Source organism: Lepidochelys kempii, chromosome 6 (assembly GCF_965140265.1).
Source record: "Lepidochelys kempii isolate rLepKem1 chromosome 6, rLepKem1.hap2, whole genome shotgun sequence".
NCBI classification, from domain to species: Eukaryota; Metazoa; Chordata; order Testudines; family Cheloniidae; genus Lepidochelys; species Lepidochelys kempii.
The window spans coordinates 35,032,193-35,044,894 of NC_133261.1; the positions used below are offsets into that span (position 1 = coordinate 35,032,193).

Genomic DNA, 12,702 nt, shown 5'->3' on the forward strand with positions numbered 1-12,702 from the left:
GAACATGTGAAATGTGACCTGATCTGAGAGGGAGTTTTGAACAGTGTTCACATGAAAGTTCCACAATGCTCAAACTACACACATGCACATTTACACATCTGCATGTACACACATACTCTCACACAGATTCTCGGAATGGAAAACTTTCTGAACTACTTCTCTTAGCAAATATAAACATTTAGGGCCTGATTTGCTAACTGGGCCAGTGTTTTTGCAGGTGTAATCTTGAGCACACAGTGAATTAAGTCCACAATTTTGCGCCAGGAAAAAGCACAAATGAATTGCAGGGAGAAGACTGTGAATTTTGTACAACATCTACAAAAGCAAAATCCCGTAGAAGTTAATTAAGGACTAAGGGGCTAGAGCGAGGAGTTTAGCCAGGGGTTGGTGTTGGTGGGACAGACCTTGGTGTGGGATCTGAGCCTGAGTTAGTTTTAAGCCATCCAATATTTCCCTTTCCAAGACGCAGAACTTCCACTGATGTCAATGGGACATGACAAACAGAGCAAGTGTAGGAGATCACAGAAAAATATACACTGTGGATCAAAGAGGGGAATATCTGCAGAAGGCTGGATAACAATTCCTATAACAGGTTTCAGAGTAACAGCCGTGTTAGTCTGTATTCGCAAAAAGAAAAGGAGTACTTGTGGCACCTTAGAGACTAACCAATTTATTTGAGCATGAGCTTTCATGAGCTACGATGAAGTGAGCTGTAGCTCACGAAAGCTCATGCTCAAATAAATTGGTTAGTCTCTAAGGTGCCACAAGTCCTCCTTTTCTTTTTGCGAACTCCTATAACATTCACATGGATAAAGTACCGTATTGTCTCATTAGACCAAGAGATTTGTGTTATACCTCGCAGTGATGCTGTCTCAATATTGGACATTGAAAGCTTCTTCAATCTTTTTTTCCCTCTTTTTGCACTATAGATAGAATTGATCCTTTGTACAAGCTGCAAAAAAGAAACCAGGAAGGTGAAACATTAGAATACACTATCACCTGGATGACAAACAAACAGCGAGTGTAAACATTTTTCTCTTTAGAAATCTTTTATGTATCTTCATTTATTTCCTTCTGACCCTCCACATAATCTGACCCCTACTGGCATGACAGCTTTGTCCTCTGCAGCTTCTGCCGTCTGGAACTGCCTTCCTGTCTCTCTCCTCCTCAGTGATTCTCCATCCTATTTCCAGTCTCAGTTGAAAACCCCTTTATCTAGGGGTAAAACTGTCAACAGTGCTAAAAGTACTGTATAAAAATGGGATTTAAGCTCATAAATTACTTAGGTGCTTTTGAAAATGTGACCCTATGCCTTGTAATCTCTCTCTCTTGGTCTGTGTGCTACTGTTTATCTCTGTATCTGCACTGCTTCCGGCCAGATTCTGTGATCCTCAGTTGAGCTAAATTCTTAGGTCCCAATTCACGGAGGTCCTTAAGAATATGCCTAACTTTAAACACCTGCTTTGTCCCACTGACACATGCTTAAGCCTCTTCCTGAATCAGGGACATAGTTTGCTCCACTAAGGACTACATAATTTGACTCCAATTCTGTAAAATATTTTGCGGTACAGGGCCAGATCCTTAGCTAGTGTAAATCAGCGTAGTTCCATTGACTTTAATGCCTAATTACACCAGCTGAGGATCTAACCCAGGGGTCGGCAACCTTTCAGAAGTATGTGCCGAGTCTTCAGCCTTCATTTATTTATTCTAATTTAAGGTTTCACGTGCCAGTAATAAGAATCCATGCGATCCATGCTGAGCTGCGCCCCCTCTTGGCCCTGTCTGCACCCCTCACTACCCCAGGCTGGGGCCAGAGGGCCACAGCTGGGGGCGGCTCCAGAGCCCCGGGCTGAGGCCAGGAGCAGAGCCCCAGGCTGGCGGCTGGGACCCCAGGCCAGCAGCAGAGCCCCCCCAACTGGTATCCGGGACCTGCGGCCAGCAGCGGACTGAACCCCAGGCTGACAGCGAGCCCCCCATACCAGTTTTGCTGTTTGTAGTAAACACCTTTTTTCAACGCCTGGGGAAGAGCATGGACGTGAACTCCCCATAGAGCAGCATATCAGAGTGATGTCACCATGCTGGTGACAACAGTTACATTAAGGCCAAATGAGGTTGCTCTGGGAACCGGTGCAATTGACCATCAAGATCACACTGAAACTGACTCCACACAAAGCGCTGTCAAATGCACAAAGCAAGCAGAGGAACAAATAATTTCTCACTGATCAATTTTAGTCAGTTCAGATCACCTTGGGTAATACTTGTTATAATAAGAGATACACAATTTTCAGGTGGAAATATGATTTTCGAGTTAACAGAGTCCCTTTCACTGGAGAAACAAAAAGGAGGAAAGAGAGGTACAAAATTAAAGGGACAAATTCTGCTGCTTTTACTCATGTTGAGTAGTACTTTACTCCACAAGTAGTCTCTAGTATCGCCAAACCCACCACTTCAAAAATCCTATGTCAGGCCCCTTAAAACCATGAGACTGACTTAAAAATCATGACATTTTAAAAAGATAGTTGTTTTATTTTATTTATTTATTTATTTATTTTTGCCTTTTAGTTTCTGTGTCTTTGGGAATCACATTTTCAAGCTTTTCTCCACAAGGGCTAGAAACTAATTTTTTCTTTTAATGAAAGTTGAGGTTCTCCCATAATCACATGATTCCAGGAGCTAAGGCTTTAAGAAAATATCAAATATTGTGAGACTTACAATAAAGTTGTGAGAGTTGGCAACAATGGTAATTTTCAAGATGATGCTATCCCTTTAAATCAAAGAAACAAATGGAGGAAAGAGGTACAAAATTAAGGGCCAAATTTTGCCACTTTTACTTACATTGAGTAGCAACTTACTCCAGGGGTAGACCCACTGAAGTCCCATTGAGTAACATCTTACTCCTGACATAAGGTATTATACTCAGTGTGAGTAAGGAAATCAGAATCTGGTCCTGATAGAATTATTTAAGGGCATATTATTAGTTGCCTTCATTTTCGTTTGCTTCCTGCTTAGGCAGAATTTCAGAAATATAAAAATGTTCCTTTTCTGTCCACACAATATTTATAGCTACATCATTTTGAAAACACTGCTCTATAGAACAGGAAAGAGCGAAATGTACAATAAAAACTAGCATTGTTCACAGGCTAAAAATAAACATGTTGGCAATTCTCTCCTCCTTGATGCTATTGTACCAGGCAATTATTTCATTTCCCACTTTACATTGAAACTTTTTATTTGGCCGAAAGCGTTAAATTTAATTAATTTTTATTTTGTATCTGTAAGTTGATCTGGTCTGCACAGGCTGTGAGTCAAGCATAGGGCCCATGTTAGGTCAGTGGAGATTGCCTTGGGAACAGTTGTAATAAACAAAACTTTTAAAGAAAAAAAAAAGAAAAGAAAAAAAAAGAAGCAAAAATCTTAAGATGCGTACTGAACATTATAAACAGTGATAGATCAACAGTTACAAGTTCAGACTCCTCGAGCTAGGTATCGTACAATGCTCGGCCTTATAGAGCTTTCAGAAAATCATGTGATTGTTTTAAACAGTGGAAAAGCTGAATAAAATATCGAGCTAGGTGAGGCTGGCAAAAGGGTGTTTAATATTCTGGGCCATAATGAAGGCCCACGCTCAGCTGGGAGCAGTGCAGAGCCACCCCACCTCCAGGGGAGGATCTCTCATCCCAGCTCCACTGCATGCAGCCAATGTGTGTAAACAGTGAGATCTCCCTCTGCTCCCCACAGTTCCTAGCTCTTCTGCTGGCTGTTTCAAATCTGGACACAACATTTCTTTCTGTAGGGAAAACAGACTTAATTGATGGATAAATGCTGTACAGACATACTGGGCAAGATCCTCCAGACTGGCTGAGCTGTGAACAGCATGAAACCAGCTACTGGGACAAGGGAAGCTTTAAGCCATCTTTGTTGCTCCCAGATCCTGGGGCCAATCTGCACCTGCCCAGATACCCAACACACATCAGAGCAGCCTGCAGGCTGTGCTAACTTAAGCTGGCAGTCCCCTAGTTCCCAAGAGGCCATTCCAGCAGCTGAGATCACAGTGGGGAAGGGATCCCTTGATCATATCTCCTTTTCCTCAGGCACGTCCCTTAGGCCCAGGGCAGGAGGTGGGGTGGAATAGCAGCCACTACTGCAGATCCACATCATCAGAGCATTCCCCAGTGCAGAGAGAATCCTTAAGGGGCCAGTTAAGCCAATCAAAGGGCTGTTTTGCATGGTCAGAGCAGGACTGAGGATCTGTACTTGTGACAACTCACACTTGCCTTAGTGAAAGTGAAACCAAGGCTGGACCCTTGTGACTGATGCATAATTTGGACAATAGTCTTGTGGCCATTACCTTAGGGATCCTCCTGGCCCTGCGTGTGGTCAGCAGCTCACTTGTGGTGCTCAGACTGTCCTCATTCAGACTGGAAGGGGACGAGGGGATACCAAGCTGAGCCAGAAGCAGCATGTCATCATGGCTGTGTCGCTTGGGTAGTCGTGGTAAGCGATGGCTCTTCCTCTCGGACCAGTTGCCAATGCGCAGGGACTGGCTGCTGGGCTTTGAAGGTAGCTGCAAAAACATGAACAACTTGACATCCCATTTGTTGGAGAAGCTCCTATCACAGACATGAAGCCATGGTGGCAAAGGCCAGCTGTGTGGGGGTCTGTTCTATCTCCCTCCAAAGTCAATGAAAAGACTCAACTGACTTCAAAGAGAGCTGGAAAAGGCTCTTAGTGAACATGTTATGGCAATACAAAGATTTTCTTGCCAGGCAAGCAACCTCTCTGCAACATGTACAAAGGTTTTATGCACAGAAGGGTCCAAATCGAAATGATCAGATCTGTATCTGCATCTAGGACCTGATCCAAAGAGTCAACAGAAAGTCTTACATTGACTCCTATGGATTTTGAATCAGGGCTCTAAACGTCCATAAACGTTGTGGGGTGCAGGTCAGACAATTTAATAAAGTGTGCATGTTAATATTGTACCCCAATATAAAAGTATGGCTGAGATCAGAGCACTGACACAGTGGGTCTGATTCTCCCTTCCCTTACACTAATGTAAATCAGGACTAACTCCACTGATGTCACTGGTGTGGGGAAATCAGGCCTTCTGTATTTCTATAACGTTGCCTTTCCCTATACAGTAAATACTATCTCAATCATTTCAAGAACTTGAAGCTTAGTTTTTCTTCTGTCTCACGTTCATGAAGAATCTTCTGAAAATCTCTTCAGAACATGAATCTGCTTAGTTGATCACTGTGGGAAAGCTGAGTCTCACTACATTGATTAAGCACCAAACAATCTATGGGCATGAACAATTCTAGGTTTCCTAACAGTATTTTGTATTGTGTGGCAGCAATATATTGTACTGCTGCCCAGGGGTTAACGCAGTGGACTAGGAGCCAAGATTCCTGGGTTCTTTTTCCAGCCCAGCCACTGTTTAAATGTGTGCAAGCCTCTTTCTGAATCTCTCTGTGCCTCAGTTTACCTACCTGCATCAGGATAATTACTGTACCTACCTCAGATAATTTAAGAGGCCTAATCAAGGTTTCTAGAGTATAATCAGATGCTCAGATGAAAGATGCTATTATGTGATATTTATTAATCTTACTATTAAACCAACTAGCTACTAACATGCTACAGTAAGAAGTCTACTTGCTTAAAACAAATAGATTAACCAATTACAGCCCAAACCAGCACTTTTGGGGTCTCATATTCCTGCAGCAACCATTATTCTTTAAAGAGCTCCAGGAGCTGCATATTCTATACACTTAAGCATGTTTTTTTGGTATACATGGGACAGGTATACATGAGATTTGTGTCACAGACACAATGCCGTCAATAAAACACTTCCTTTTTTAAATCTGAATCCTTCAAATATTAGAAAGAAGATCAAAACCACAGTGGGGTTCAGAAAGACCGCAGACCAGTGTTTCTGAGGTCTCTGCTTACCACAAGTCCTCAAGCCAGAAAAATCATCAGCAGTGTACAGCTGATGTGAAAGGAATTCAGCTGGGAGGTGATTGTCCAAAGCTTGCTGACCTCCTGATCTCTTCCATATTGTTCATCATGATGCATGATTTTAAGGAAATACCAGCTATGCTGCTAGCACTGGAAAAACTGGGTGATGAACAGTAACTAAAGTGGCTGTTCCTCAGGAGACGGTGACTTTTATACTTCGAATCACTGAAAAATCCTACAGGTTCATGGATGAGCTATAGTAGCTACCTACTTGCTTTATATCTAGGCAAAATGACAACATAGCTATGACAGAATTTAAATAAAATTTCTAGTCTAGTCCCTTGTCAGAAAGAAGTTATCAGTGGATGGACAGTCTTGTGCCTATGACACAGGGCTAGGACTCTGGGGATCTGGGTTCATTTACTGGTTTTGCTACTAAAGACTTCCTGTGTGACCTTGGGCAAGTCACTTAATCAATCTGTACCTCACCTCCCCACCTGTAAAATGGGGAGAATAATCCTTCCTTTCTCCCACTTTTTGTCTATTTAGACTGCAAACTCCTGGGGGCAAGGACTGTGTCTTACTATGTATCTGTTACACTGCCAACCACAGCGCGGGCCCGCTGTGGGGCATATCTCATTTGGGGCCTCGAGGTGCTACCATAATACAAGTAAATCATCATAATCAGCTGTGGTAACTCTTTCATCTCTGTTGGGGCTACAATTTTTTTCTTCTCTGTCTTCTTACTCATTCTGCATCTGTCATTGCCTTTTCAGTGACACTTTGCTGGCCTTATTTAGTCCTCCTTTTTTGCCAGTGTTCCTGTTTTATAATTGAACCATCATGTGAACTGTAAACGCTGACACTACGAAAATTTTATGGACCATGGTGCCAAAAAGATCCAAAATATTTAATTTAGTGATGAAATAGTCCCAGTTTGGTTTGAGGCCATGTCACAAGATGGAAATGTGGCTTTGTGTGACCTTTTCATGAAACTGATGTGAATGTCTGCTTGATTCAATGCAAAAATACATCTTGACCAAAATGAAATTTTGAATGTCAAAGTAATACATGCATATTATTTTAACATTATATATGCAAATATTTTAAATCTACATTTGTGCTTGAGACTAGGACCATTTTTGAGTGAAAATTCTCCTATATTGAACAAAAAACAACACCATTTCACAATTTGCACACAAAACTGGACTACTCTGGGATATTCTCCACAAAATGCAGACCTCTCTGACTTCCAGGTCTTTGCACTGTGCTGTAAATTATTCACACTAGCCAAGTCAGGACCAGAATGTAGGCATTCAGGCTTCTCCTTTTTTGTTTTGTTTTGTTCTTTTGGGGGAAAAGGTGCGATACTTTGTCTTTCTCCTTCTTCATTATGCATTTAATACTGTGTTTGTTTGTTTTTTTAAATTTGGCAATAAAAACTATTTTACAATACAACATAAGTTACCTTGCTGCTCAGTGAGCCCCACATAACAACACTTGCACAAGATGAAAACACGTCTTTGTTCTGATCTTTCTAAAAGCCCAGTGGAGAATTTTGAATGGATGTAGGGAAAGGCTCAGTAATCAAAAGGGTTTAGGGCCTGATACAGGTCCCATTACAATAAGTGGAAACACTCTCATTGACTACAACAGCTGCTGGATCAGAATCGGCATTTCTAAATATTAGCAATTAATATATTCAATAATATCAGAATTGTTCCAAGTAACAATAAACCTTTACAGTAAATTGATGCTGAAGAGTATCTAGATTATGGCCATTTAAGTTTTTACAGTAACTATTTGAAGTGTTTGTCTAAACTGTTTTTCTTTATGCCTTTTCTCACTTGGATACAATTATTGTTCCTGCTATGCCCTGGTTGATTCTCTTGCAAAAGGTTAAGAATAACTTAAATCACAGTAAGAAATGAAGGCTTATACTCTAAGAAGTACTGAATTACCTGGGGAGGTGATGTGTACTTCCTGTCGTGTGGCGTCCACATCCTGTGCAAAGAATCTAGGGAATTCTCAGAGAGCTGCTGGGATTTTCGGCCTGCGTGACGGCCTTTTAGCTCCACATCCTCGTATGGATTTTCCTTGGGTGAATCTCCTTCTCATTTTTTTTTTTTAAAGAAAGGAAAAACAGACAGGAATGTAAAAAAAAAAAAAAATCATGTGAACTAAGTGAAAGAGTCATAGCAAAGCTCCTCAGCTTTCAGCATGAGTCATCCCTTCGACTGCAGCTGGAAGTATTTGGAGTAGATCTTGGCTATGATGTCGGCAGTTGTTTTTTTTTTTTTGTTTTTGTTTTGTTTTTTTAATAAAATGCAAAGATTTCACAAGACTTGCTTCTGAGCATCCACAGCTGGGAATATTTTACTGATGTCTAAAACCCAAGGCAGATACCTATTTTAAAACATATTGGTGGGTTTATGCATCCATAGCAGCTTCTCACAGAGTGAAATGAATAGCACTGAACAGTTCTCAACACACCACCATTAAACTACAGGTATTACAACCATTATTACTTACTGCCTTACCTCTGTGGTCTCTTGCCAGAGGTGGTGAAGAGGGAATAGCATCTAAACTCAACAATGCCAAAAGAAATGTATGGTTTCAGAGTAACAGCCGTGTTAGTCTGTATTCGCAAAAAGAAAAGGAGTACTTGTGGCACCTTAGAGACTAACCAATTTATCTGAGCATAAGCTTTTGTGAGCTACAGCTCACTTCATCGGATGCATACTGTATGCAGTTCACTGGTTTTTTGCACCACTCCTATTGCCTTCTCAAAGTTGTCTCTAAAAATACTTTCTACTCCTCAGTTAAATACTTCTTTCTCTTTTAATTTTGTCTAAATCAATATTCTACATAGGTCATGAGGACACATCTGGCCAGTAACACGTAAAGAGGTCCAAATAATTAATTCATTAAACATGACCTATGGGGAAAGCATTATTCTAACCCTTAGAGCTAAAGATGGGCCAACATTTGTGAACCTTTAGTTCTGACATCCAGATACAAATTTTGTGCTCTAGATTTATGGTCTGATAATAAAAGGTAACCATTACTCTTTAAGGAGCTGCTGAGCTGCACCTTCTCGGTACACTCAGGATGAGTACACGTCTCCTTGAGGGTCCTGGATAAAGTCATTTTAGTTATCATGTACTTCTGAAAATGGGCATCTTGAAACTTTTTTCAGTAATTTATTTAGGTCAGTTTATCAGTGAGGTAGCTTAGAACTTTGGGTTATCCCTGCTCAGGATCATTCCAGTCTCATGGTTATCAGGGGATCAACCCAAAATGGTGATCACCAAACTTCGAGATTCTCAAAATTCAAGTCTTCACTCTCAAACTCTCAAAACTCAATTTTAGATATTCATAATCTTGAACCTTTCAACTGATTTTCTTCAAACTGGGTTTGATTGATAGACCTCACTGAGACTTCAAAATCAAGCCCAATCTTTACACTCTATATACTGTAATGCAACTTACTACATGTAAGGGTGCAAAAGAAATTCAGTTTGTATTATATTATACATTGTACTAATTGACAATTTACAGTATAATGATATAAAGTTATAAGAATATATTAATAATTAATATAATAATATGTGCCGATAAAAGACTTTTAATCTAGAGATTTACAAGCATTTTACAAAAAGTAAGTGTCATTATCCCTGTTTTACAATTGGGAAACGAAGCACATAGAAATTAAGTGACAGCAAGTCTACAGCACAACCAGGATTACAACCCACGCCACCTGACTCCAATTCATAGAACCATAGAATATCAGGGATGGAAGGGACCTCAGGTCGTCATCTAGTCCAACCCCCTGCTCAAAGCAGGACCAATCCCCAATATTTGCCACATGGAATGTCCACACCCTTATGGACTCTCAGCACAGTGAATGCCCAGAAAGAACTGCCATAATTGCCAGAGAACTGGCAAGACTCAACATTGACGTTGCAGCTCTTAGTGAGACCCCCCGGGCCAATTAAAAGAGGATGGATCCCTAAATGGCCCCCTCAAGGATTGAACTCACAACCCTGGGTTTGTGGCACCTTAGAGACTAACCAATTTATTTGAGCATAAGCTTTCGTGAGCTACAGCTCACTTCATCGGATGCATACTGTGGAAAGTGTAGAAGATCTTTTTATATACACACAAAGCATGAAAAAATACCTCCTCCCACCCCACTCTCCTGCTGGCTTATATAAAGTGATCACTCTCCTTACAATGTGTATGATAATCAAGTTGGGCCATTTCCAGCACAAATCCAGGTTTTCTCAGCCCCCCCCACCCCACACACACACACATGGGGTGGGAGGAGGTATTTTTTCATGCTTCGTGTGTATATAAAAAGATCTTCTACACTTTCCACAGTATGCATCCGATGAAGTGAGCTGTAGATCACGAAAGCTTATGCTCAAATAAATTGGTTAGTCTCTAAGGTGCCACAAGTACTCCTTTTCTTTTTGCACATACATGTGCACCAAGGGCATGGAGAAAAAATATGCTTTTACGTCAATAATGTAAGATACTGAAGTACAGTATTTAAACTTTAGGCAGTGATGTTAATCATATATATATATATATACACACACATACATGAGACTGAATATTTTAGTATTGTTTTAATTAAAAAGACTGGATAGCTGCTGCTGCTAGAGAATGTTTCAATTGGCAGCTGCAGATTATTATCTCATAAGCATGGAATCTAATTGTACGTATTGTATTAGTGAAGCCACAGATTATATAAAGTCAACATCTTTAGATTCAAATGAAAGACAGTTGATGGAGTTAAAGGCTTTGGGGTGAGACATGCTGTACAATATAAATCTAATGTTACAAATGTTACAGGAGAACCTGGGAATCTCCAGTCAAACTGATGTGGTGTCTTTTGCAGGAAGAAAAATAATAACTTTTGCACCCAAATGCCATTATCTGTAAAGCTGAGATTTTTAAAATCATGCAGCTCTAGATATTGTTATTATGTTTATCATAATGAGTCAACCTCGCATAATGCCTTTTTTACTTACTCACAGTGAATTGGACTGTAGCTACTACATTAAAATTCCTTGTAAGCCAATGAGTCAAGTAGGGGTCAAGGAAGCATTTCAGAATGGATTAACAGACTTCAAAATACCCAAATACATTAGACAGTGGTTAAACATACGCTTTCCTGTCAAAATGAACGTTATTGCATTGGCTTGTATAGTATCCAAAGCTCGGAGCAGAAATGAGTCCAGTCAGTAGACAAACATTCATTTTCTTTTTTCATTAACTTAAGTAACATGGAATGGTTCAAACCCAATTAAATCCAAGGAGTGAAGGACAGTGCAATGTTTACCTGAAATATGAAAGCTAGAGATAGGTGTCAAGAGTATTTTAAGAGGAAAAAGAGGGCACAGTGTTACCAAAGTGACACAGACCAGAGCAAGATCCTCTGATGTGAGCCCTTTACAGAAAGAGGAGCTCAGGCCAAATTCCTCCTTGGTGTAATCCCAGGAAGTTCTGGGAGGAATTTGATCCTCTCAGGTCTAATTCACTTTTCAAGCCTTGGATAATTATCATTTTTAGTCCATACGCTCTCCTTGCTGAATGGCGCAGAAGGAAGCCAATTTGCAAAAAGAGCCCCAGTGGGCCCATTTATACACAGAAGTGGGTCCCTTCCCACTCTGCATAGCCACCTTTGCCCCCCCTTTCTTCCCCTGTACCATGCAGAAGAAATGAGTGGGGTCAGGAATAGGTAAGGAAGGGCTGGAGGAAAACCACTCCCACTCACTACCCAGATTGTAGGCAAGCTGAAAGAGAGGTCGGTGGACAGTTAATGCTTGCCTAAAGCAGCACTAACGGTGACTGTGTATTCTGTGGCTCCCCTCTCTAAGGTCACCGAGGGGAACTGGGTGCTGGCAGCCAATGGCAGTAGAGTTACTAGTCCTGGTGTGCAGCTATGGCTGTGGGATAGGAGTGCTGCTGCCAAGCTAAGAAGAATCCCTTTGTAATAGGGTGGCTGGCCCCTTAAATGAAATTGGGCCCAACTCTCCTCTTCCAGTCCAGGTGAGCCCTATTTTGGTGTAATGAAGAGAGTGGGGCTGTCCCTCGGAGTTAAATATGAGAGACAGCCCAAAAGCGAGGGTGAGTTCAGAGCCCACAGAGGGAGAGTGGAGAATCCAGAATCCAAAGGAAGAGCCAAGCTGGACTGAGAGCTTCAGGAGGTGACCCCCTGCAGGAGGGAGCAATGAGAGTTCCCTGGTTGAGCAGTGGAGCCTGATCAGGCTGGAGAAAGAGAAAAGCAGTCAGGGGGTAACCTGTAAAATTCCCCGAGCCAGAGAGGGCTGAAGGCTGAGAGCAGCAGAGAGAGACGTGTGCTGGCTCTTTGAGCTGGAGTGCTGAAGCCAGAAAGCCAGAGAGGGCTGAGGAATGATGGCAGGGTGAGCCCGCTGATATCCCCAGGTGCAAGCTAGAACCTGCCCTGAGAAGGAAACAGGGTGGGGAAGCACCTCAGCTGGAGAAGCTGGGGTGAGGTGTGGTGAGAGAAGCCAGAGCCATTCCTCCCGAGACAAGCTGGAGCATGGTGAGAGATGCTGGAGCTATACATAAGAACATAAGCACAGCTATACTGGGTCAGACCAAAGGTCCATATAGCCCAGGATCCTGTCTTCCGACAGTGGCCAGAGCCAGGTGCTCCAGAGTGAATGAACAGGGGTGTGTTGACGGACTGCTGGGACATGGAAAAGTGAA

General features: G+C 41.7%; 1 protein-coding gene across 14 annotated transcripts in view; it reads right to left on the reverse strand.

Annotated features, from left to right (window-relative positions):
• The window catches only part of DENND2B (DENN domain containing 2B), a 308,156-nt gene that overhangs the window by 76,023 nt on the left and 219,431 nt on the right, over window positions 1-12,702 (reverse strand). For 13 of the 14 annotated variants that reach the window (XM_073347509.1, XM_073347508.1, XM_073347506.1 and 10 more), the window contains 3 exons: window positions 7,920-8,071; window positions 4,349-4,564; window positions 856-952 (listed from right to left, as the gene is read on the reverse strand). In XM_073347509.1, the coding sequence (XP_073203610.1) occupies window positions 856-952; window positions 4,349-4,564; window positions 7,920-8,071 (465 nt within the window). The remainder of the gene's footprint in view (window positions 1-855; window positions 953-4,348; window positions 4,565-7,919; window positions 8,072-12,702) is intronic. The other variant, XM_073347517.1, reaches the window with a different exon arrangement.